Source organism: Entelurus aequoreus, linkage group LG18 (assembly GCF_033978785.1).
Source record: "Entelurus aequoreus isolate RoL-2023_Sb linkage group LG18, RoL_Eaeq_v1.1, whole genome shotgun sequence".
Lineage (NCBI taxonomy): Eukaryota > Metazoa > Chordata > Actinopteri > Syngnathiformes > Syngnathidae > Entelurus > Entelurus aequoreus.
Window position 1 is genome coordinate 36,931,291 of NC_084748.1, and position 27,685 is coordinate 36,958,975.

Genomic DNA, 27,685 nt, shown 5'->3' on the forward strand with positions numbered 1-27,685 from the left:
TTAAGTGGGAAAGGGGTAGGATTAAATAGGCTTTGCTTCTTCCTACTCCTTTTCGGACATAATATAAAAAGAAATTATATGAAATTATGTGCGATGTAATACACTGTAAGAGTGTTCATGTTTGAAATAAACTAAACTCAATCAATCAATCACCATCTTTCAGTGCAGAGTGCGATTCTATGAACCAACCCACGTTAACGCAAAAACCACGTTACGCATAAATCATATAGCCTACTACCATGTCAATACACAAAGTAGAAAATCATTACATATTGTGCCGAGCAAATACCACCCGATATGTACCAGAAACCGCAATTAGCTGTGCTAATGTTGGAACACATTTCCTCAGTGGATCAGCATATTGAGAACAAAATAGGCGCTGACACTACCCATATCCATATAGGTCTTATTTGTCGAAAATATATTTTGCCCTGTCAGTTGGATGACATATCGACATATATATATATATATACATATATATATACACACACATACATTATATACACATATACATATATGTATGCATACATATACATATATATATATATATATATATATATGCATACGTATACGTATATGTATATATACTGTATGTGTGTGTATATATTTATATGTATATATACAGTATATATACATATATATATACATATATATATATATATATATATATATATATATATATATATATATATATATATATATATGTATGTGTATATATATATATATATATATATATATATATATATATATATATATATATATATATATATATATATATATATATATATATATATATATATATATATATATATATATATATATATATGTATGTGTATATACAGTGTATGTATGTGTATATATATATATGTGTGTGTGGTTGTGCGTACTTGTGTGTATGTTTATTGGTAATTATCATATCTGTTTGGAATAAATTGACTTGGAGTCTTTTCCTCCCCCTCATCCAGGAAATGTATACAGAACATTCCTTACATATATTATAGACTTTTGTCTAATTCATATTCAATGTCCATGTTTCCTTTGTCATTTTGAGAGCATGTACATATACACACGAGAATTAAATGTTATTCTCAACCAGCGTTGCAGTGCAGAAACATATTCAAATATAAAAGCAGATACAATTTGGAAAGAACATATTAATAGTTGAAATGGCACATAAAAATGCTGTCACCTTGTATAAAAACATGATAAGTTTATCACAGTTTCTGATTCTAAACTATATCACAGACACTTTAAATATGAATGTGTTTCGAGTGACCTCATCATTGCCCATATCTGTTTCCTGTTCTATTATTTGGTATTTATGTGTTATTGCAATGTAGACATTATATATCTTAATGTTGTAGATAATGTCTTTTTTTTTTTAGCTACATGCCTTTCTTGGCCATGGCTCAATTGAAAAGAGGCTATTGACTCAAATAACTCATTTTTAGATAAGATAATTTAACTCTACAGAGAATTACACAATATTCCCTCTGATGAGAAGCCACACCCAGAGATGATGGGCCTTCCCGTCAGACTTTCCCCCTTGGCTCCATCCTGAGCCTCTTAACCCATCCCATTTAACAAAATCTCAGGTAATTTTGCAACTCCAACCTCATTGCCTATAAAAAAACAGAAGGTTCCAATAGATCTCATTATTAGTCCGACCACAGAGAGTCCCTGCATTTCTTAGGTGTCTAATATCATCTGTCCACTCTTCAACTTGTGAGTATGCACAGCTTGTCATAGATGATTCATAGTCTGTTCCTGCCACATCTACATCTATCCTGGTTTGGTTTTGTATTTGTGCATTAATTCCACCAAATTCACAAAGAATGTATTGGACTTCTCACCGTAGAACTCTCTTCTTTTTATGAATACACTACCGTTCAAAAGTTTGGGGTCACATTGAAATGTCCTTATTTTTGAAGGAAAAGCACTGTACTTTTCAATGAAGATAACTTTAAACTAGTCTTAACTTTAAAGAAATACACTCTATACATTGCTAATGTGGTAAATGACTATTCTAGCTGCAAATATCTGGTTTTTGGTGCAATATCTACATAGGTGTATAGAGGCCCATTTCCAGCAACTATCACTCCAGTGTTCTAATGGTACAATGTGTTTGCTCATTGGCTCAGAAGGCTAATTGATGATTACAAAACCCTTGTGCAATCATCTTCACACATCTGAAAACAGTTTAGCTCGTTACAGAAGCTACAAAACTGACCTTCCTTTGAGCAGATTGAGTTTCTGGAGCATCACATTTGTGGGGTCAATTAAACGCTCAAAATGGCCAGAAAAAGAGAACTTTCATCTGCAACTCGACAGTCTATTCTTGTTCTTAGAAATGAAGGCTATTCCACAAAATTGTTTGGGTGACCCCAAACTTTTGAACGGTAGTGTAAGTAAGTCCTTCACCTTGCAAGCCGCATCTCCAGAAGAACCTCCACATTACAGAACCCAAGCTGTCACTGCTTTCTTGGTTTGTGTGTCTCTGGGGTATCAGGAAGGTGAGTTGAAAGTAGAGTAGATATCGACAGCCCAGCTGGTAAACAATAGATGTTTGTTTAACCACTGACATGGAAAATACAACTTTCTCACGCTACTGCAAATCCTCAGGAATTCCAGTAATTGTGATTATATTGTTGAACATTTCTCTTTCAGGTTATTAAACATGGCAACTACACTCTTGCTCATTGGTGGACAGGGAGGCGCTCCATTTGCCTTCACTGGCCTTGACAACGGTGCCACCCTTAAGAAGATTGGAGTGGCAGTGGGCGGCTGGATGATCAAAGCAGTACGGGCCGAGCTGACCGATGGGCGTGTGCAGTCCTTTGGAAATGCGTACACTTTCAATGAGTTTACGTTTAACCTTGGCGAGCGCATCACCAAGCTGTCCCTCTGGGGTAACGGTGCCGGGACACGTCTAGGTGGCATCAGGTTCTGGACGAGTACTGGACGCGAGTTCTTCCAGTACATGACCGACTGGCCCCTGAAGACCGAGTACTCTATCAACATTGGGTCTGGAGTCTGCCTGGGGTTGCAGGGGAGATCTGGCGAAGACATCGACTGTATGGGATTCCTCTTCATCAATGCCATCAAGTCGTCTGTGCTAACCAACATGACCTATCCCAGCCTGGCCATGTACATACCCCAGGTGAGTGGTACTATGTGTGGCCCACATGAGTCAGAATACGGCAAGATAAGTGCAATACATTTCAATCAGTTCTTTCTTTATCAACTCCAAAAAACAATGGAAATGGGATAATTTTCATGCATGAATAGCACCCCTTTTTGTAGTAGGTTGTGTCCAGGACAGAAATTGCAACGTAATTTTCCTCTTTCCTATCACTGACAAAGGCATATGTTTTATCCATATGCCTTTGTACAAGGTGATTTTAGAAAGAAGAATGAATAAGGATTTGTTTTGATCAAATGCTTGTTGGCACCCAACATAAAAACATTATACTTTAAATTAATATAGGGTTGACAGTAATGTATTTTATTCAATACAATAGAGGTCCTGAGTAGTCGTGAGTTCAATCGGGATCTTTCTGTGTGGAGTTTGCATGTTCTCCCTGTGACTGCGTGGGTTCCCTCCGGGTAGTCCGGCTTCCTCCCACCTCCAAAGACATGCACCTGGGGATAGGTTGATTGGCAACACTAAATTGGCCCTAGTGTGTGAATGTGAGTGTGAATGTTGTCTGTCTATCTGTGTTGGCCCTGCGATGAGGTGGCGACTTGTCCAGGGTGTACCCCGCCTTCCGCCCGATTGTAGCTGAGATAGGCTCCAGCGCCCCCCGCGACCCCGAAGGGAATAAGCGGTAGAAAATGGATGGATGGATGGACAATAGGAGTATCAAATTTCTCCCCCATTAATATAGTGTCAATGTCTAAATGTTAAGAAAGTCAACACATGCATATCAAAATATCAAATCTATGTAAGAATGTTTTTTTTTTTTAAACTCCATTTACCTTATCACTTTAAATATAAGTTGGTATTTTCTGTACTGGTTATTGAGTATTTGTTGTGTGTTGCCTAAACATTATACATCTTTTTTTTTGTTTTTTTCTATGTGTGTGTGTGTTGATGTGTGTGTGTGTGTGTGTGTGTGTGTGTGTGTATGTGTGTGTGTTTCCACACAGGGTGTGTGTGACGCGTCTAGTGCAGTAGAAGTAGAGAGATGTCTGTAGATAGTGCATGTTGCTTTCTGCTTGCTACTCTCTGCTTACAGCTACCGCCGCCAGCTAGCCCCCTTCGGGGGGTGAAAAGAGGAGCCGAGTGTGTAAGTCTCCTCCTGCTGGTACAAAGCCTCTCCACCACCAAGACTCCTTCAGTGCCTCCTCGTGGCCACAGACGGATAAGGGTCTTTGCAGACCCCGAACTAAACTGAAGGGGATCTCGGAGCAGCAGTGGGCCCCAGAGACGTGGCGTATAGGCCCACCTTTGTGTGGAACACGCCCTGACGCCCGTCAACCCTGCCCCAACTATGGGTAAATAGCCCCATTGCCTTGTGGGTCAGCTTATTTAGGCAAAGGCTAAGGGAGCACACCCTGACAGAAAAGCAATGTGCTGAAGGCACCCCACAGCCATGTGGGTAAAACCGGGAGGCAGTATGGCTACGGGAGTAAACCCCAAATGAAAAATCTGTGCTCCGGGGACACACACATGGGCAGGTTTCCAGCAGACCGGATCTCTGGCAGTCCCCTGCAACTGCACTCACCTGAAGGTCGTCTCAAGTTTTTCTCGTGCCACTGGAATATGGTGGGTGTGGCCAAGATTGTGGGGGAAGGAACTGCGCGCACCATCCCTCACACAAATACACTCTTTGCGCAGGCTTCAGCTTCTTCCGAAAAGTCCTCTGGCGACAGGATAAAGCGACGGGGGCAGGTCAAGGATGTGACTGGGAGCTCCTAGCTTGAATCCTGCACAGAGGCGGCATGGGTGTGATGGTCGTTGTGAAGATTGGGATCAGGAACATGATCTTCCTTCGGCAGCTGCCCATGTGACTGAGCAGCCCTATTTAGGGTCCGCACTGCTCACCCCAAATTGGGGAAGGGTCTGGAAAAGGTGACCCAAAAATTGTCTGTTCCTCACACCTGGGTGGCAAACCGCAGCCACCAAGGCATCCCCTACTGCGGTCGAAAACATAACAAAGGAAAGCATATGACTATACACCTGGCTACCTGGAACGTCCGCACCCTCCTCGACACGCAGGATGGGACGGAGAGACCTCATAGACGGACGGCGCTCATTGCACATGAGCTCAAGAGATACAATGTCGACATCGCAGCACTCAGCGAAACTCGGCTGTCGGGTGAAGACTCCCTGACAGAAGTCGGTGAAGGCTACACCTTCTTCTGGAAGGGTCTCCCGGAAGGCGAACGTAGGCTCCATGGAGTTGGCTTTGCTGTAAAAAGCAAATTACTCAATAACATCCCAGAGTCCCCCCAAGGCATCAGTGAGCGGCTCATGACCTGGCGTATCCCCCTGGTGAAAGGCCGGTTTGCTACGCTACTCAGTGCGTATGCCCCTACCCTGGATGCTGATAGTAACATCAAAGATGCTTTCTACGAGTCTCTTGCGGCTGCCCTATCCAGAGTCCCTAAGTCCGATAAGCTTGTCCTCATGGGTGACTTCAATGCCCGAGTTGGCACAGATGCCCAGCTCTGGACTAAAATAATCGGGCCTCATGGATCTGGGAAAATAAACAACAACGGCATTCGACTCCTCTCTCTGTGCTCTGAGCACCAACTTCTCATCACTAACACAATTTTTCAGTTAAAAAAGAAATACATAACATCTTGGATGCACCCACGGTCCAAACATTGGCACCTGCTGGACTATATAATTACACGACAACAAGATCGACAAGACGTCTGCGTAACCAGGGCCTTACGTGGGGCTGAATGCTGGACTGACCACCGGCTGATCAGATCCAAGCTGAGGATGAAAATCCGACCCCCGCACAAGAAACAGCAGCCAAGAAAGCGACTGAACTGCAGGGCCCTGGATTCTCCAGAGTGTACATCTCACTACCGCAGCAAGCTAGCTGCGGGGCTTTCCACCTTGGAGGATTACGGTACCACCTGTGACATGGACAGTGAGTGGGCAAAACTGAGGTCAACATTACATCAAGCTGCCTCTGAAACCATCGGCTTTACTCAGAAGCACCATCAAGACTGGTTCGACAACAGCTCGGTAGAAATACAGGAGCTGCTGGACGCCAAGCGCAAAGCCCATGCTGCCCTGCTCTCCAACCCTCACTCTCCATCACTCCTCCACCATTATAAAACAACCAGAGCTGAGACACAGAAACAACTGCGGTTCATGGAAAATGAGTGGTGGCTCAAAAAAGCCCAGGAGATCCAGGGATATGCAGATGCTAATAATACCTACGCATTCTACGCTGCTGCAAAATCCATCTATGGCCCACAAAAGCGAAGCATCGCTCCAGTAAGATCCGCAGACGGACACGTGTTATTCAAAGATAAACAACAAATTCTTGAGCGTTGGGCTGAGCACTTCGACTCACTGCTCAATAAAATAAACCCCTCTGATCCATCAGTGCTCAATGCACTCCCAGATCTCCCGCCTTCTCCCTTCCTTGATGATCCCCCCATGTTCAGTGAGGTCCTTACTGCAATCAGGAGCCTCAAAAACAACAAGAGCCCTGGCCCTGACGGAATTCCGGCTGAGATACTGAAGAAGGGAGGCTATCTACTGAAGCGGAAGCTGTTTCATTTCATACTAGCCATCTGGCACAGGGAGGCCCTGCCTCAAGAATGGAAAGACAGCAACATTGTCACCATCTACAAGAAGAAAGGAGATAAATCATCTTGTGGAAACAGTCGTGGTATCTCCCTTCTCTCAGTGGCCGGCAAGATACTTGCGAAAATTATGCTTTCTCGCCTTTCATTTCTAACAGAGGGCATCCTCCCAGAGACACAGTGTGGCTTCAGAAAGAACCGAAGTACACTAGACATGATCTTCGCTGCCCGTCAAATCCAGGAGAAATGCAGGGAACAAAACAAGGACCTCTACATTACCTTTATTGACCTCACCAAGGCCTTTGACACAGTTGACCGTGATTTGCTCTGGAGCATCCTCAGGAAGTTTGGTGTCCCCCCCAAGTTTCTCAGCATCCTAAAACAGTTTCACGATGGTATGCAGGCCTGTGTACTTGTAGGCAGTGAACAGTCCCCCTCTTTCCCAGTGAAAGTAGGGGTGAAGCAGGGGTGTGTACTGGCCCCAGCGATCTTCAATCTTTTCCTGGCAGCAGCCACACTCCTATTCCGCCAGTCCATCACAAAGGATAGTGGTGTCTCCATCGAGTTTCGCCTGGATGGGAGCCTATTCAACATCCGGCGCCTACAGGCAAAGACGAAGATGTCAGGCACCAACATCCAGGAGCTGCAATATGCAGACGACTGCGCACTCCTCGCCCACACTCCTGATGCCATGCAGCATGCACTAGACACCATGTCATCAGTCTACCGCTCACTAGGTCTGGTGATCAACATCCAGAAAACAGAGGTTCTCATCCAGGAGAGGTCCCCATCCCCTACACCCCCTGTCTTTACCATCAGCGGCACACCCCTCAAACTCGTTGAGCAATTTTGCTACCTCGGCAGTACTCTGACCCCAACATGCCAGATCGATGATGACATCCAGGCTCGTATCAACTCAGCCTCCTCTGCCTTTGGAAGACTGCGCTCCCGGGTGTTTGAAAACAACCACCTTCGAACCTCAACGAAAGTGTCTGTCTACAGGGCGGTGTGTGTTTCAACTCTGCTGTATGGGTCAGAAGCCTGGACAATATACCGCAGACACATCCGCTGCCTTGATGCATTTAACATCAGATGTCTCCAACGCATTCTTGGCATCACATGGCAGGATCGAGTTCCTCATACGGACATCTTACAGCGCACTGAGTCCATGAGCATAGAGGCCACCCTGGCACAGCGACAACTCCGGTGGGTTGGTCACACCATCCGGATGCCAGGACACCGTTTGCCTCGTCAGATGCTTTATGGTCAGCTCCTTTCAGCCAGCAGAAAGCCCGGAGGACAAAAGCTGCGGTACAAAGACCAACTGAAAGGGATATTGAAGAGGTGCAACATCAAACCCTACGAACTTGAGACAGCTGCAGCCAATCGATCGTTGTGGCGCTCGCTATGCCATGACGGGGTCATGTATCTGGAGGAGTGTCGGAACCAACACCGGAGGGATCAGCGAAGGCGAAGACACCACCATGCAGTTCCAGAACCATCCCAGCCCCCTGATCCAGGCCTGACATGTCCCCACTGTGGCAGGACGTGTGGTTCCAGGATCGGACTTCATAGTCATATGGAGTGGCATCGTCGTCAGCAACGATAGCCACCGACCAGAGCAACAAAATGGAAGCTACGTCATCTTCGACTACGATGGACCGCCTAAGCAAGCAAGCAGCAAGTGTGTGTGTGTGTGTGTGTGTATGTGTGTGTGTGTGTGTGTGTGTGTGGTTGGTTGTTTAATCTAGGTCAACAAAGAATACATCAAATCGGTGTCTTATCACAACGACACCTCTGAGGCTCAAGAGCAGAAATGTAGCTACACCAGATCTGTGACCAAGTCTAAATCCTGGAGCACCACCGTTAAGATTGAGTCCACCGTCAGCATGAGCGTTTCAGCAGGGATCCCGGATCTGGTGGAGGTGTCCGGTGGGTTTAGCTTGACCCTGGGAGCTGAGACGACCTCCGCAATGACCTATGAAGAGACCATAACGGAATCAGATGAGGTGGATGTGAAGGTCCCGGCAGGAAAGACCGTGAGCGTTGAGTTGTCAGTGGGACGAGCAGTCATCGACCTCCCCTACTCGGCCACCGTGGAAATCACATGCCTGAATGGCAGCCAGCTGGACTTCGCATCCACTGGCAGCTACACCGGTGTGGCTTACACTGCAGTGAATGTGAAAACCACTGAGTCTGATAAAGTCATGAATGTTGAATAAGATGCATCAACATCTTACTGTGCACAGTTTTTACGTTGATTGCATAACATTGGTTTGATTGCTAATGCAGAGCCATGTGAACTTGCTAAGTGATTGACTGTCACAGATAAATAAATCATCATCATAAACCTGCTTTACTCATGAGTGTACTACCTCGGCCATTGAAGTTTATGAAGTTTGAGAGAAAGTGCTGAAATTTGGCTGAAAGTTTTGGACAACTCATTTACAGACCTCTAAACCCAGTCATCTAGCGCCACCAACAGGTCAAAATTCGGTCAAATATCATTAAATTCGGCTCACTGATTTAGGACCGTCCTATGATCATGCACACCGATTTATATAACTCTATGCCCAACACTTTAGTGCCACGAATGGGTGAAAGTTGGACATGCAGTCCTAATGTGATCTCTGAACTAGGCATCAAAACATCAAGTAACGCCAATGGTACCACATTTCTTTAATTAGATGTTGTTTGTATTTGTTTCTTCTTCATGATTTTGTTTTAATATGTTGTGTACTTTATATATATATATATGTGTCTTTTTTTCTTTTTTTTTTTTACAATTTAACGCAGGTTTTCATCTTCTTCTTGGGTTTTCACACTACCATGTTGTCCCATGACCCAAATGGCCAATCAAACATTTTCAAATATTTAGCCAATCTTGAATATTCAATTTCCATCCATCCATCCATTAAATTGACTGCAGTACATAAATGTGTCCATTAGGGGCGCCCAAGAGCACTTAGTCAGTCGCTGTTAATCTTTCATTTCTCAAAAACACAGAGGCAAAAAAATTATCACTGGGCTATTTTGTTCATGCCATAGCTAACTTGGAACATTACAGTTTGACAAACAAAAAAGTTTATTAATGAGCTGGCGACTTGTCCAGGGTGTACCCTGCCTTCCACCCGAGTGCAGCTGGGATAGGCTACAGTCCCCAGCGACCCCAAAAAGGACAAGCGGTAGGAAATGGATAGATGGATATTATAACGCAATAAATCACATACTAACAACAGAAGGACGGCTGACGTGATGCTGTAGTCTCGCGGGAGCGTACGTGACGTGGAAAAAACAGTCAAGCGGCTCACAAGGCTGTCAAAACAATTCAAATGTATTCAAACATCCGCCAAAGTAAGCTTAGGCAAAATAGGCAAACAACAAACTAAAATATCAAAATTTGCACTAAATTGAAGAGTGCTTCGGTCGTCTTGTCACGGGAAAGCCCACAAAGACGCCAACTTCCAAACGGAGCCGCCTGGAAGACTCACCTGGATGTGTGTCACCACCAGGTACCTTAATGTGAGGACATTAAGTTATTTTTGTTTATTCCTGGTCCCCACCTGTAATTTTAAATGAGTGTATCAGTTTACACATTACTATATTAATGCCGGAAATAACCAGCTCGGTGTTTGTGATTGCTACTCTTATTGTGAAGGGCAATGTAGAGGGAACGGAAGTCAAGCGGAAGGTGAGCAACCCCTCCCTCTTCCCTCAGACCGAGATTCGGGGAAGAAAATGGCGGTTCACTCCTAAATTCATTGATTCCGTTATTCTGTTTTCCAGGTCAGTACATGATTAAATCATAAAGACTGTTAATTTTTAAATTGTATATTTATGTACGATAGCTATAATGAGCCAGCTGGCGGATTTTGGAATGTGTTTTGCCGATTTGAAGAGCGCCGTTGATGATTGTGAAAAAACGCTGGCTCCTGGAGATGACGATTGCGTTAGCCGCCATTTAGCATGTGTGTATTGTGTGTTCTGTTGCAACTAAAAGTTATAAACTCTTGTTGTTGAAGTGTGTTATACTTATTGCTTGTTATTTAATTAACATTATTACATGTGTATTTGTTGCCATCGTGTGGTCAGGGCAGTTACTACATCTTTCAGAAGTGTGTACATTGAATCAAACTTTATTGACTGGAAGTTGCATAAGCCAAGCAAATAAATCTATGGTGCCAGCACGTACTTTATGGTGGTTATTTTCGAAGAAATACTGCATATATCTTTTGTTTAAGGTTGCATCTCCGGTATGTGTCATAAGTTTAACTTTGAAACTTGGTTTTTGTCTAAAATATTTCTACCTAAATTTACGATTTGTGATGTATGATGAGATCTTTGTCATGCTCATTAGCCATAATGTTCGATGTCATCTAAGATGGCGTCGTAGTACACATTCACCTTTGTTTACCTTCTCATGCCTCGTAAGGTAGCATTACAGAATATATATGTATACATTTTCATAACATGTGTATATATTGACTGTATTGTTTGTCTTTTTAGTTTCACCCTTTTGAATGTCAATAAACCTGCTGACAAGGCTCATCGGTCTCCAGAGTCGTGACGTAAGTAAGGTGTTAAACAGCCCTTGCATCAGACATGCACCTCTAACGGCACAGTGTGTGTGTAACTGCGATTCTCTGTTGATGTCCGCACTCCCTGGCTGTCTATATTTCGGTTTTCGAGGTATCTTGACATGTATTGCATGATTGCTAATGTTAAGCAAAGCAATGTATACTGTTTACAACTTCAAGAAAGATTCCTGAAGTTTTAGGCCCCGTTTACACTAAGCCGGATAAGGTTATCCAGGGTAAATGTGCTATAAGCTAAACCGTTCTCCCTTTTGTGTATTGTGTTTCATGTTTTAAGCCTATAGTCATTCCATTATTGATTTAAAACCAGATTGGTTATGATTCACATTATTGCACTGATTTGATGGTGAATTTATTGTTTATTGTTTATTATACACAGGAAGGTAATGGGTCCCATTTTTATAGTCTTTGGTATATATATATATATATATATATATATATATATATATATATATATATATATATATATATATATATATATATATATATATATATATATATATATATATATATATATATATATATATATATATATATGTGTGTGTGTGTGTGTGTGTATACATATATGTGTATACATGTATGTACACACATTATACATATATATATATATATGTGTGTGTGTATACATATATGTGTATACATGTATGTACACACATTATACATATATATATTGTTGCGTTTGACCAGATGTTCCTCCAAGTGGGATGTAAAACGCTGGTCAGTCCCAAGTTACTTAGATGACACATAAACTGATCTCAAATATACACCAATCACAGAATAGGTATTTTCTAATTTTATTGTCAAATATTTGAGAATAGAGACCAGCCTCGAACAACACATCCAAATGCGTAGCCCAAGTTGATCTGGCAACTTCCCGGAAAGCCCTCTCCTCTTCAGTATCTCCCCCCGCCCTCACTTGTCTCACCTCAAACACATGCTCATTGTCTCTTATCTTGAGTCGGCCTGGGAAGCACAGGAAGGAGGAATTCCTCCTCTCTGCCTTCTACTTCAAGGCCGGCCCAAGTGCGAGCACTTTGTCATGGGATGAAAAGAAAAGCAAAGAGTACAATATGGAACATTAGCTATATGTAATATGACTATGAAAATTAATAAGTAACACAAAATATGGATATATGAATATATATATATATCTTTCAATTCCCCCTTCAGATCTTATCCAAAAGATCTCTCCTACGAGAGCAACACCTCTAAAGCACTCCCTACATTAAAGTAGGTGCTGTTTTGGTTTTCGAGCAAGCTATCGATAAACAATCAAACCATAGTTACATGGGAGAGAGAAGGAGGGAGTCAACGTCAATGTCGTCATTGTCAGGGAAGGAAACTAACGGTCCCTGAAAGTCACCACTATGCTTGACTAGGGATGTTAACAATTAATCGATTTTCGATTAATTGCCGTTAAGAAATTACCCGATTAAAATTAACGATTTCAATTAATTGACAATTCCGTTCTGTCACGGTCGGTGCGGTGGTTTTCTGTGTGAAGGTAATGCTGAGTTTATACCTCGCTAGTCCACACGAGGGAGTTGTTGCTTATTGTACTTTTTCCAAGCAGCAACACCATCACGTGACCAGCCCTACATGTCCGCTGTACACATGAGAGTCCACATGCGAGAGAAGAAAAACAAACATGAAGCGACGCAAGAGAAGTGCTGTGTGGGAACATTTCACCCTAAAAGAGGACGATGCAACGTGCAAAATATGTAAGGCTGTTTTGAAGTACAACAATTCAACCAGTTCGTTAAATTACCACCTAAAAAGTTTACATGCCGCTGTGCTTGGAGGAGAGAGTGGAGGCGGAGCACGGCCAGGCCAGCCCTCCGTCGCCGAAGCGTTTTCCAAAAGAAAAGCGGTGTGTGATGACGCACGGGCAGAGGGCATCACCCAGAGGATTTGCAACATGGTTGAAAAGGATATGCTGCCTATAAGCATTGTGGATGGCAAGGGGTTTCGTGAGTTGATGAACTATTGTGAGCCAGACTACCAAATCCCTTCTCGAGAAACAATAACAACCCGCATAGAGGCTCGCTACAAAAGAAAGAAAGCCGAGCTGAAAGCACGACTGGCCAACACGCATGTAGCAATAACCACTGACTGTTGGACGTCAAATACAACAGAGAGCTATATCACCGTCACTTGCCACTACATGGAGGACTGGCTGATGAGGTCGGCAGTCCTAGCCACAGAGAGTATGCCGATGAGCCATACGGCTGATAATTTAGCAGAACGGCTGAATGAAATTGTGCATGCATGGGGGCTGACCGGGCGAGTGATAGCCTGTGTTCACGACAACGCGAGTAACATCGTCTTAGCAAACAGCCAACCTCGAGTCGACTGGGCCTCTGTTCCATGCTACACCCATACCCTACAACTGGCCATCAACGATGGTTTCGCTGGGACCCTGCACCAAGTCATCGCAGCTGCAGGAAGATTGGTCAAACACTTTAAGCACAGCACTAAAGCCACCAAAGCGCTGGAAACCAAGCAAGGCCAAATGGGCTTGGAACGCCACCAGCTCATTCAATCCTGCAAAACGAGGTGGAATTCAGTCTGTGACATGTTTGCGAGACTGGTGGAGCAGCGGTGGGCGGTGTGCGCCGTACTATCAGACCGCACGTTCACCAAGCTGTCTGATGCTCGGACACTTGAGATCAGAGACGACCACTGGAAAATCATGGAGGAAATGGGCCCTGTTCTAGTCGCTCTGAAGACAGCAACTACCGTGATGTCTACAGAGACTGAGGTAGAGTATTACTTTACCCCCCCCCCCCCTTGCACGATTTTGTCATTTGAATTTGAATGCTACTTTATGCATATCACTGTTCTCTGTGTAATATATTTCCAATGTCATATATTATGAGTAAAAAAAAAGAGGGGGAAAGAAAACGTAAGCTTTCTTTTAGTTGACCTTGTACCTATTTACCTAACCTGTGAATCTGTACTGTTATGAAACTTTTCTATACAAAGGAACTAAACTCAACTAATATATATTTTTTTCTTCAGGTGTCCATATCCAACACGTATCCCATCAGCTTCGGTTTAATCGACGTGCACCTCAAGAAGAGAGTCGAGGGAGACTCAGGCAAAGTGGCAGAATTCAAATCTAAAGTGGCTGCTTCACTGAGCAGACGGATGAAGGTAACAGCTAATGTCTATTATTAATATTATTATTGCAGCATCTAATAAATAACCTATACAAAACATACATAGCATTGTACAAAATATGCATTGCCCATGTAAGGTTAGGTGGCACTGCTTGCTTATTATATTAATAATTGAAGTTATATTATTTATTTGTTTTTATTTGACACAGATTGCATCTGATGACTTCCTAACATCAACCCCAATGATAGCAACGATGGTGGACCCTCGGCACAAGCACCTGTCATTTCTCAGCCCAGCCAGGAGGATTTCAGCAAATGCCAAACTGCTTGAACTGGCTCAAGCAGAAGATGTGAGCTCCACATCCACAACAGCAGATGGAGCAAGCTCTGCCTCTGCCAGTACCACTGGAGAGGAGGAGGAGGGGGCTCAGCCAGACGTGCCTGTCCAGGAAGCTGCACCACAGAGACACACATCTGCTATGGTTCAACTCCTGGGTGCCTACTACACCAACCAGGTCACTAATGATGTGGAGAGAGAGCTGGACAGTTTTCTGAAGGATGCTGTGCCAAACCTTGATTCTGATCCCAATCATCCCACAGATTGGTGGGGAAAAAATGAAGCAAGGTATCCGAGGTTGGCAAAAGTGGCAAAACGATACATGTGTATCCCTGCTACATCAGTGCCTTCTGAACGCGTGTTCTCAGCATGTGGCCTTACTGTAACCAAGCTGCGCTCACGGCTCACACCTGAGCATGTAGACATGCTCATATACTTGAATAAAAATGAATAAGCAATTGTACCCATGGGCCATGTTACATGTATGAGGCAGAGAGCCTTCTCTAAAATGTGACTTTTCCCTTTGTTAAAATTTCAATTGTCCACCTGCCTGATGATCTAAATATTAAGTTGATTGTTGTAGCCAGGGTTGGCTAAACTTGGCTTGCTTAATATTTTACTATCACGATCACCATTGTCTTTCAGGAATGTTTACTTGAAGTTGTTGTCAGCCTGTTTCAAGCTGACTGATTATTACATTAATGTTTACACTAATAGTTTGTGAGAGACAAACTAAGATGGGCATAGTGCATGCACTTTATTTTATTTTATGCAGTGACATGTTTTTCATTCAGTTCTTCTGTCAGCCTCACTTGAGCCCAAATGTTAAGTTGAATCAATGACTGTTCTTCTGCAGCAGGCTTAGGTTTACTTATTTTGCTGTTACTTACAATTTCAGGGATGTCTGCCTTATATTTTTTCAAGTTGACTGTCATATAGGCACTTTTCCCAGTTCAAGAGGGATTCAATTAATGTTGCAGCTTGCAGGCTGCTAGCCTTCTAATAGTTTGTGAGACAGACTAAGATGTGCATTGTGCATGTTGTGCACTTGATGTTACTTTATTTTTCTTGTCTTTACAGTAGTGAGTGAGTGACATGTTTTTTCACTTCAGTTCTTGTCAGCCTCACCTGAGTCCAAAGGTGAAGTTCTGCAGCAGACTGCAACAGCCAACAGGCTTACTTATTTGCTGCCTGCTGTTACAATTTTCAGGGATGTCTTCCTTGTATTTTTTCAAGTTGACAGATAGGCATTAGGCACCTTTCCCAGTTCAAGAGGGATTATATAAAATAAAGCTAGCTATTATGGCTGCTGCCACTACCAAGTCTTGCATGTGTGACAAGACTAAAGTGCACTTTATATTATATTCCTCATGTTACAAAGATGACTTACTTTTGTATCAAATAAACATTTGATTAGGGAATACAATGTCCTTTGTATTTTATACCAGCAAAATTTTGATTTTGATTTTGTACCTTATTGAGGGGAAATCTCAGATGGGGGGAAAACGCCGCTTTATCAACTAATCGATGATCGATCGATAAGGTTATCAACTATCAATTAATGAAATAATCGATAATTTGCATCCCTATGCTTGACCCCCTTCAGTGACATAGCAAGCCCAGAACCAGGGTGGGGTTGACCTTTGACAGCTCTAACAATGATGCGGGTGCATAGAGACCTAGCACAAGGGGCAATAAAGCATCCGCATGAGGTTATGACGGCCAAGAAAACTCCAATGGAGACCAGGGCCGACTTAATTAGGTCAGACCACCTGCCAAAGGTGTTATGAAGCCAATCTTTAAAGGGGTCAGAGACACCGGAAACTTCAGTAAGTTCTTAGGCTCTGAGGCCTTCTAAGGCGCTCTGGACCGAGCCATCGGGGGCAGCATTGTTAGGAATGAAGGTACAGCATTGGTCACCAAACATTGCACACACACACCTTCTTCCTTGGCTAGGATGCGGTCAAGGGCTATGCGGTTCTGGATGGCCATGAGGGAGGTCGGGGCAAGTTGTTCAGCAAGTCCCTCAACGGCGTCACGAGTCAGGTTGGTCAGTCTTCACTGATTATAAAAAACATAGTTAATGCGTTCTACATTTTTAGTAGCAGTCACAGGGAAAATAGCACCAATGATAGGAAGGTTCTCGAAACCTGCACAGGATTCACACCACAATTTGTGCTGTGAGGGGACCCCGCTTGGTTGTCCAATTGCATCAAAGTAAACACCATCAGGGTTTCTCATCAGATCAAAGGAGCCCTTTACACTCCTTCGAGATAAAACATGGCGGCGTCGGCGAGAAGTTAGAGAGGCCGCTGAGACAGGAGTTACAAGGGGAGTTAATTTGGTACCCACTAGGGTGAGTGGGGTCACCAGTCTAACCATAGCACAAAGCCCTACGGATAACGTTGGGATTCTAATGTACAATCTGTGCTCCCCACAATACCAGAATAAGTCAGCTCGTGCCCAAGGGCCTATCCTTGAGCCATCTATCAGTGTGGTGCACCAGGAAGGGTTAATGTCACCCAATTTGTTGGGGGACGAAGAGGGTCCTTTGAATTGAAAACACGTGTAATTCAGCTTTTGGGCCACAAATGGAAGAAGTCGGGTGGAATTGTCAACAGGAGGGTACACACTAGCCAACAAATCGCACCCTGGTGGCGTGGGTTCAGAGAACAAGGAAATAAGACAGTTTGAGCCATTTATGTCAGTCAACTTAAAAGGGGCGGGGTAAGTGTGGGGAAAAGGACGTCCGGCGGAACAAGCAACACAGTCACCCAGGTTTTGGCATCCACCTGAGCCACAGGTTTACCTGTACCCGCTCCTAAGGTCAAAGTTACCAGGCCTTCGGTGGTGATGTCATTAGCACGCACAGATGTGAGAGCCTTTGAAACACCACCAAGGTGGGGTGGTACTTTAGGTGCTACAGAGGGTGTAGAGGTAGTTAACGCCCTCTCAAGGACATTAATTTTAATAATTCCTTTAGAGTCTGTATCAGTCAGGTCAACCCCCAAAACAACATAAAAGGGACGATGGGCACCACTTACCAGCGTATGTTGTCTGCATCCGACACCAATGGTTCAGGGTTGAGTCGTCACAAATATAGAGGTTATTACCACGGTAATAGCTATTGTGTCCCCCGTAATTAATCACACTGCACAGGTCAAAAAATAAGTCTTGCTATCCCCTTTGACCCAGTCTATTTAAAGTCCGCTGTTTGTTCTTAGACACTTGTCAGTCACTGTCGTCAGGAAGGATGAACTGAGACACAAAAACAGTAGAACACGCCCAAGCACCAGTCCGTCAGGGAACACTACCGGGTGTAACCCTGCCTTTTGTCTATCAAAATCAGAGTAATTCAGGTAACGAAACGGGGATAAACATCAAACTTTTCACTTAATATAACGACACAGATAGTTATGCTGAAAACAAGCAAGAGAAATTGGATAACTTCGAGTATAAAGGCTGGTCTCAAATAAGGATATACAATATAGAAGTTAAAAAGAGTAATATAGGTAGCAAATCTCTCTCTCAGCGTCGTCTTCTGGGCTGTAAGATTATGTGTGTGTAATTAAAGCCTCGCTCTTCTATGACCTAGAGGGGGAGAGGTTACTAGCACAGTCACCCCTTATGTGTGTTACTTCGTTAACACACACACTAAAAATGAGTCGTTTTCTGCTCCCGTTCTTCTTCAGCTGCCTCAGGCTCAAAAGGCGCTGCTGGGGGGTCGAGTGGGGCAGATGTAGTGGCGATGTCAGCAATGACATCCGCTGGTAATCTGTCAGGTTCTTCAGCAGGAGTGTAGAGGGAGAGGTGGTACCAGGTGTCCCCTTTTCCAGATAGTCGAAGGGCGTGAGACGTCCGTTCCACGACCTTGAAGGGACCACCTGGGCTCCGTCCACTTGCGTTTGATGACCTAGATCTTGACCCTCTCAGCGGCCGGAAGGGAATCTGGAGTGGCGGGCTGTCATCCTCGTATCTGTACAGAAGAACTGGCACACAAATTCTGCATTTTTTGTGTAAAATACCATTTTGGTTTTACGCTGAGTCCTCCTTCCATGGCGGCTGCTGGTCCTGTGAATGGCTGACCTGTATGCAGCTCATAGGATGAAAAACTCAAAGGGCGGTAAAACAGTTTTATTCACGGACCTTCGAATGATCATTAACGCTAATTGCAACATGTCAATCCAATTAAATTTGGTCTGTGCACAGATTTTAGCCAATTACTTTTTAATATTCTGGTCCATCCTTTCAACCTTACCTTGGGACTCAGGATGGTACCCCAAACCTGTGTTCTAGTCCGAAAGCCTTTTCGACCAAGGCTAAGTGAGGTTTTTTTTTTGTTTTTTTTAAATGGTTGCCGTTGTCTGACCTAATCTTTTTGGGGAAACCATGTCGGGGTACTAGGTCATTCACAAGTCATTTAATTACTGATATTGCATCCTCTTTTGAGGCTGTTGTTGCTTCCGGCCAACCACTGTGATTGTCAACACAAGTCAGTACGTACCTTTTCCCTTGTACCGTATTGATCATATCAGTGAAATCAAAGACTATACATGGTTCACCCTCACCTCCTCCATATTCTAAATTTGATCTACTAAACTACTATCGATGTGTAAAATTGTTATTTTCAAATGAAAATTAGTTATAACTTCTTACCCACGGGAAAAACGTTAAAACTATGGAATGTGTCAGAGTCTGATTATTGTCGATTTTGTTCCAAGGAGTCTGTATCCACCCTCACTCACCCCCTTCTGTTTCTGAAAAAGGACTGTGTTAGTCATACTATCACTTTCAGAAACATCTAAGAAAAAGGTCAGCTAATAGTCAAGTAGCGGAGGACAAGTCATGTTTGAGGTCAATGATAGTCTCTTTAGCCTCTGTGGTCCACTGGGGGGTGGTGTTAGGGTAGGGGACCCCTTAGCAATATCACAAATAACTCAAACTCCACTAAATATGCTTATATTTTATATTGTCACAAATACTAGAAAAATACTACCCGTATGGCGGATGCTTTATCAATAGTATTTTGAAATTTTACCACACCTGGTGGCCCCAATAATTCATTAAGTCAAGCTCATGTTGTAGAAAGTTGAATGATGCAGACACGTTTGTTACTGAATACTTTCTATCAGACTTCTGTCTTGACGACTATGTGTATGTAATGAGCAACTATAATTATTTGATATGCTTAAATGTGTAATGTGTCGTTTTAGCTCAGCTGTTGTGTAGCTGCTAGCTCCTCGTAGCCTACAGGTGTCTAAAAGTGCAGCCCATAGTTATGTGTTTAACATAACCATGGGCTAAACCTAAACAATTGAAAATGTGGTATTTGGGTGTCGGTGTAATGTTTGGCAGCTACGCCGTGTCTTATCATTGGACCTAAGTTCTTTGGTTTTGTAGGCGAGACAGAGAGCAAGGGAACAATGTGGGACACAATTGTGTCCATCTTATACCATGCTAGTTGTTTCAAAGATAGGTCAACATGAGCAACCACACCTTGAGTTCCAACATATATAAATATACAAAGGAGTCAAAGGTCTCCTGGTTCGAGTGTCTAACTGGTGATCATAACATATGGCGAGTCGGGTGGCAGAACACACGGAAGCATCTCAGTCAGTCAGGGTTTTCACTGTTAGAGCAGTTGGATGTCAGCCATTCCTGTTGTTTCAGGCTGTGGTATGAGCTCATGGAGGAGCCTTGGTAGTGGTGTCGCAGCTGGGTGGTTGAGCCGTCAGGTAACACCAGGAAGGTTCCTTCTGTGCGATATTGAATGTCAGGGTACAGTCTGTAAAGGAGGTCATTACCAATCTGGCAGGGTGTGTGCAGGTCAATCACGAAGGGGTGCTTTAGTGTGTGTCCCGCAATCTGAACCGGAAGTGGTTTGGTGACAGGTAACCTTCTTGTGACCCCAGCGAAGCCTTTGACCTTTAAAGAGGAAGCACACAGTTTCTTTGGTACCTCTGCATTCAGAATCGAATGGGTGGCACCAGTGTCAATCACAAACTGATAACATTGTCCGTTGACACTCATGTCCAGCAGGGGGCCAGTCTGTATCTCCTGCTGGGGCTCCTGCGGTGGGCGTCCTTTGCCACGCCGGTATAATGTTCGTTTGCCGGCAAACCGGGACCTTTCCTGTTCAGAAATATTCGGACATTCTCGAGCCCAGTGACCAGGCTGGTCACAGGCAAAACAGTTTCTTCCCCGGACTGACTTTGAAGCACCGTGTTGTCCACCACCCGAGTCCAACCGTCTGGTCCCACGTCTGTTGAGGATTCTTTCCTCCACCTGTTGGAACTCAAAAGCAAGGTCACCCACTGCTGAATATATCCTAGCTGATCTTTGACCTTTTGGTTCTTTTAACCTTTTATTTTCAGCGATCTGTAAATTAAGGAGTTGCTTCCTTGCTGCTCTGTCACTAGCCTTATCATCCTCATCTTGAGGAAAGAGACTGCGCATAGCAGTAGCTATGTTTGTAACGTATGGTGTTATCGGTGAGGTCGAAGATTCAGCCATTAATCCTACTTGTTGTTCTGTATTTTTGCCATCTTGTGTGGAAACACAACGATACAAAATGCTTCTAAAGTCTTCTACTGAGAGAGTGTACCCTGCTGTTAGTTTGTCTAACGTGTTAAGCCAAAGACTCCCACCTTCAGACACCGGTGGAAGTTTGTCAACAATGGCTTGCATGTCTGCCACAGCAAAAGGCTTATATTGGAATCTGCCGCTATTATCAGGAAAAAGTGGATATGCGTGTCCCTCCAGCTTTTTTGAGCGTATGTTGTATGCATGTGGTTCATGTGGGTGTTGGTCAATGTAGTCTTCCATTGAGCCATTAACAGTTACAGGAAACCACAAAGTCTTGCTCTGTTGTGTGTTGTTCAAGAATGTCTGATGTGCACGTGAGAGGCTGTCATCTACTGGGGGAGGGCATTTGTTTATGGCAACAAAATGGTCTGGCGTGTAAAGTGAGGAGTTTTGCGTTGACTCATGCATTATCTGCTGTCTAGTAAGATTAGGTATATTCGGGAGGTTTTCCGCTGGGTGGCTGTTATTTTGGGGCTTAGGCACCAGAGGTGATTTACACTCAGGAGACAGCATTAGTTTTGGAGGAGGGTTCAATCTTAGAGAGGCTGTGTGAGCACCGCCCTCATTTGTCACAGGAGTAGGGGGTGGACCAGAGAGCTTTGTTTCTGTTTCGACCACCAGGGCTCCTCCTGTGACTGTCAAAAGTGGGTATAAAGACGCCTCCGGCTTTACGTCATAGGGCGGTGGCTTAGTCAAAGTCTGGGCGGGTCGTTTGAATTGTCTTACGCATGCGCGGCAGGCAAAAGACCAATCAGTCAATTCTGTCATTAATCATCGGTTCTTTCGTTGCATTTCGTTTTTCCACGTAATCCCCGTTTACTTTTATCATACGCCAAACTCTTAAATTCTCGAGCACCAACCCTGCTCTTTTTTTTCTCTTGACCATTTTCACCAGCGCACACACACACACACACACACACACACACACACACACACACACACACACACACACAAGCACTCTCTCTGCGTTTCACTTTACCATAAAACTTCCAGTTACTTTTTTATTTTATTTTTTATTTTACCAGACGTTTGAGGTCACAACTTTTCGAGTATTGTAAACTCCCTCTTAACCCTTTCAAGGAACGTTCTCTTTTCTTTTCTTTTTTTTCTTTTTTTTTTTTTTTCTTTTTAAACTTTACCTGCTAATTCCATTGTCGACAACAGTGCATTCAATTGATTATTAAACAGTAATGATTCATCACATTTTCCCCAGCCGTCATCACATTCTTTTCTGTCACACTCCTTGGCCATTGTGTCTATTTTTCCTTAATTTTAGCGCACACTAAAGTGTCGCCGGGACCTCACAACCGGGGAATCTTTATTGTATTTATTACAAATGGCCTCCAGCCGTGGAATTTATCATATGGTACAGAAGGGCCTCCTCCCGTACGTTTCTTAATTTTAACGCACACGTTAATGCCGTAGGGAACTCGCAACCAGGGAGTATTTATTGTATTTTACAAATGGCCTCCGACCCATCCTTAATTTGTGTGCACATAAAAATGTCAACAGGGATCTCACAACCGGGGAGTATTTACTGTACCATATGATGGGCATCCAACCCGTTACTCTTTTAGGCGGCGACCAACTACCCAGGGTGAGCCACACCCAACTATTAGTTCACTCGTCAATGAAACTGCCCGTCACGGTAATCGAGACACAATGACGTGAGTTGACCACCTATTTACAATTTTAATGCAATGGCAGGCTCGGCAAAAATGCAATCAATCTATCAAAATCACCATTCTGTGTCTGGGGTACAAAGCAGTGTTTAACTTACAGACTTCTGGGCAGACTCCTAATGCAGATTTTATCTAAAAAGAAAGGTTCTGCTTACCTTGAATTATGTTTTGGCCATGTGAGTCTGTCCAGAAGATTGCAAGAGAAGGTCCAATTGTCAGCGTGTCATCTCGGACGAAGCCCCCAAATTGTTGCGTTTGACCAGATGTTCCTCCAAGTGGGATGTAAAACGCTGGTCAGTCCCAAGTTACTTAGATGACACATAAACTGATCTCGAATATACACCAATCACAGAATAGGTATTTTCTAATTTTATTGTCAAATATTTGAGAATAGAGACCAGCCTCGAACAACACATCCAAATGCGTAGCCCAAGTTGATCTGGCAACTTCCCGGAAAGCCCTCTCCTCTTCAGTATCTCCCCCCGCCCTCACTTGTCTCACCTCAAACACATGCTCATTGTCTCTTATCTTGAGTCGGCCTGGGAAGCACAGGAAGGAGGAATTCCTCCTTTCTGCCTTCTACTTCAAGGCCGGCCCAAGTGCGAGCACTTTGTCATGGGATGAAAAGAAAAGCAAAGAGTACAATATGGAACATTAGCTATATGTAATATGACTATGAAAATTAATAAGTAACACAAAATATGGATATATGAATATATATATATATCTTTCAATATATATATATATGTGTGTGTATACATATATGTGTATACATGTATGTACACACATTATACATATATATATATGTATATATTTAAATATATGTTTGTGTATATGTATGTGTGTATATATGTATGTGTGTATATATATATATATGTTTATGTATATACATATATGTGTGTATATATTTTTGTGTATATATATGTATACGTGTGTGTATATATATATATATATATATATACATGTGTGTATATATATGTATACGTGTGTATATATATATATATACATACATACATGTGTATATATTTATGTGTATCTATTTATATATTTATGCGTATATATATATGATTGATTGATTGATATACGTGTGTGTGTGTATATATATATGTACATATATGTGTATATATGTATATATACATATGTGTATATATATGTATATGTATGTATGTATATACATATATGTGTATATATATATATGTATATGTGTGTATATATTTATGTGTATATATATATACGTGTGTGTGTATATATATATATGTATATGTGTGTATATATTTATGTGTATATATATATATACGTGTGTGTGTATATATATATATATATATATATATATATATATATATATATATATATATATATATATATATATGTACATATATATGTATATATATATATGTATATGTATGTATATACATATATGTGTATATATATATACATATATGTATATATATATATACATATATGTGTATACAGTATATATACACTACCGTTCAAAAGTTTGGGGTCACATTGAAATGTCCTTATTTTTGAAAGAAAAACACTGTACTTTTCAATGAAGATAACTTTAAACTAGTCTTAACTTTAAAGAAATACACTCTATACATTGCTAATGTGGTAAGGGACGGCGTGGCGAAGTTGGTAGAGTGGCCATGCCAGCAATCGGAAGGTTGCTGGTTACTGGCGTTCAATCCCCACCTTCTACCATCCTAGTCACGTCCGTTGTGTCCTTGGGCAAGACACTTCACCCTTGCTCCTGATGGCTGCTGGTTAGCGCCTTGCATGGCAGCTCCCGCCATCAGTGTGTGAATGTATGTGTGAATGGGTGAATGTGGAAATACTGTCAAAGCGCTTTGAGTACCTTGAAGGTAGAAAAGCGCTATACAAGTATAACCCATTTATCATTTATAAATGACTATTCTAGCTGCAAATGTCTGGTTTTTGGTGCAATATCTACATAGGTGTATAGAGGCCCATTTCCAGCAACTATCACTCCAGTGTTCTAATGGTACAATGTGTTTGCTCATTGGCTCAGAAGGCTAATTGATGATTAGAAAACCCTTGTGCAATCATGTTCACACATCTGAAAACAGCTTAGCTCGTTACAGAAGCTACAAAACTGACCTTCCTTTGAGCAGATTGAGTTTCTGGAGCATCACATTTGTGGGGTCAATTAAACGCTCAAAATGGCCAGAAAAAGAGAACTTTCATCTGCAACTCGACAGTCTATTCTTGTTCTTAGAAATGAAGGCTATTCCACAAAATTGTTTGGGTGACCCCAAACTTTTGAACGGTAGTGTATATATATGTATATGTATGTATATACATTTATATATATATATGTATATATACTGTGTATATATATATATACTTATGTGTATATATATATATTAGGGCTGTAACAACTAATCGATTAAAATCGATTATAAAAATAGTTGCCGATTAATTTAGTCATCGATTCGTTGGATCCATGCTATGCGCATGCGCAGAGGCTTTTTTAATTTATTTTTTTAATTAAAATGTTTATTTTATTTTTTTTAATAAACCTTTATTTATAAACTGCAACATTTACAAACAGCTGAAAAACAATAATCAAAATAAGATTGTTGCCAGTATGCTGGGTTTTTTTTCAATAAAATACTGGATAGGATAGAAATGTAGTTTGTGTCTTTTTTCCGATTATTAATAGATTCATCGAAATACAATCGACAGATTAATCGATTATCAAATTAATCGTTAGTTGCAGCTCAAATATATATACATATGTGTGTATATATATACAAACCCCGTTTCCATATGAGTTGGGAAATTGTGTTAAATGTAAATATAAACGGAATACAATGATTTGCAAATCCTTTTCAACCCATATTCAATTGAATGCACTACAAAGACAAGATATTTGATGATCAAACATAAACTTTATTTTTTTTTTGCAAATAATAATTAACTTAGAATTTCATGGCTGCAACATGTGGCAAAGTAGTTGGGAAAAGGCATGTTCACCACTGTGTTACATCACCTTTTCTTTTAACAACACTCAATAAACAATTATGAACTGAGGAAACTAATTGTTGAAGCTTTGAAAGTGGAATTCTTTCCCATTCTTGTTTGATGTAGAGCTTCAGTCGTTCAACAGTCCGGGGTCTCCGCTGTCGTATTTTACGCTTCATAATGCGCCACACATTTTCGATGGGAGACAGGTCTGGACTGCAGGCGGGCCAGGAAAGTACCCGCACTCTTTTTTTACAAAGCCACGCTGTTGTAACACGTGCTCAATGTGGCTTGGCACTGTCTTGCTGAAATAAGCAGGGGCATCTATGAAAAAGACGGCGCTTAGATGGCAGCATATGTTGTTCCAAAACCTGTATGTACCTTTCAGCATTAATGGTGCCTTCACAGATGTGTAAGTTACCCATGTCTTGGGCACTAATGCACCCCCTTACCATCACAGATGCTGGCTTTTGAACTTTGCGTCGATAACAGTCTGGATGGTTTGCTTCCCCTTTGGTCCGGATGACACGATGTCGAATATTTCCAAAAACAATTTGAAATGTGGACTCGTCAGACCACAGAACACTTTTCCACTTTGCATGAGTCCATCTTAGATGATCTCGGGCCCAGAGAGGCCGGCGGCGTTTCTGGATGTTGTTGATAAATGGCTTTCGCTTTGCATAGTGGAGCTTTAACTTGCACTTACAGATGTAGCGACCAACTGTATTTAGTGACAGTGGTTTTCTGAAGTGTTCCTGAGCCCATGTGGTGATATCCTTTAGAGATTGATGTAGGTTTTTGATACAGAGCGAAGGTCACGGTCATTCAATGTTGGTTTCCGGCCATGCCGCTTACATGGAGTGATTTCTCCAGATTCTCTGAACCTTTTGATGATATTATGGACTGTAGATGTTGAAATCCGTAAATTTCTTGCAATTGCACTTTGAGAAACGTTCTTAAACTGTTTGACTATTTGCTCACGCAGTTGTGGACAAAGGGGTGTACCTGGCCCCATCCTTTCTACACCCGGCCACATCCTTTCTTGTGAAAGACTGAGCATTTTTTGGGAAGCTGTTTTTATACCCAATCATGGCACCCACCTGTTCCCAATTAGCCTGCACACCTGTGGGATGTTCCAAATAAGTGTTTGATGAGCATTCCTCAACTTTATCAGTATTTATTGCCACCTTTCCCAACTTCTTTGTCACGTGTTGCTGGCATCAAATTCTAAAGTTAATGATTATTTGCACAAAAAAAAAATATATATCAGTTTGAACATCAAATATGTTGTTTTTGTAGCATATTCAATTGAATATGGGTTGAAAATGATTTGCAAATCATTGTATTCTGTTTATATTTACATCTAACACAATTTCCCAACTCATATGGAAACGGGGTTTGTATGTGTATACATACATATGTATGTATATATATACATATGTATATATATACATATGTATGTGTATATATATACATATGTATATATATACATATGTATGTGTATATATATACATATGTATGTGTATATATATATATATATATATATATACATATGTATATATATATATATATATATATATATATATATATATATATATATAT

The 27,685-nt window shown here is 42.0% G+C and overlaps 2 protein-coding genes across 5 annotated transcripts in view; both read left to right on the forward strand.

The window, feature by feature from the left end:
* Positions 1-1,613: 1,613 nt before the first annotated feature.
* The window catches only part of LOC133634103 (aerolysin-like protein), a 37,746-nt gene continuing 11,674 nt past the window's right edge, over positions 1,614-27,685 (forward strand). The window contains exons 1-4 of one of the 2 annotated variants that reach the window (XR_009821876.1): positions 1,614-1,725; positions 2,668-3,160; positions 8,526-10,560; positions 11,281-11,342. Coding sequence is in view for 1 of the 2 variants with exons in the window: in XM_062027106.1 (XP_061883090.1) it covers positions 2,678-3,160; positions 8,526-8,996 (954 nt within the window). In the remaining variant the exon portion in view is untranslated. Of the gene's footprint in view, positions 1,726-2,667; positions 3,161-8,525; positions 11,252-11,280; positions 11,343-27,685 lie in introns of those variants that run through there. The other variant, XM_062027106.1, reaches the window with a different exon arrangement.
* On the forward strand, positions 12,016-16,044 carry LOC133634102 (E3 SUMO-protein ligase ZBED1-like). Of its 3 annotated transcripts, none has more exons than XM_062027104.1 (4): positions 12,016-14,130; positions 14,391-14,525; positions 14,701-15,006; positions 15,092-16,044. In XM_062027104.1, the coding sequence occupies exons 1-4, from the start codon at positions 13,018-13,020 to the stop codon at positions 15,212-15,214; spliced, it is 1,677 nt and encodes a 558-aa protein (XP_061883088.1). In that variant the 5' UTR covers positions 12,016-13,017; the 3' UTR covers positions 15,215-16,044. The 3 variants fall into 3 exon arrangements, with proteins under 3 accessions (XP_061883088.1, XP_061883087.1, XP_061883089.1); XM_062027105.1 differs by having other exon boundaries at positions 12,020-13,090; positions 13,175-14,130; positions 14,701-16,041; XM_062027103.1 differs by having other exon boundaries at positions 12,017-14,130; positions 14,701-16,043.

Coding starts and splice junctions, on each gene's coding strand:
- LOC133634102 (XM_062027103.1), top strand. CDS start 13,018: ATGAAGCGACGCAAGAGAAGTGCTGTGTGGGAACATTTCACCCTAAAA. Junction 14,131..14,390: donor TGATGTCTACAGAGACTGAG/GTAGAGTATTAC, acceptor TTTTTTCTTCAG/GTGTCCATATCCAACACGTA. Junction 14,526..14,700: donor CACTGAGCAGACGGATGAAG/GTAACAGCTAAT, acceptor TATTTGACACAG/ATTGCATCTGATGACTTCCT.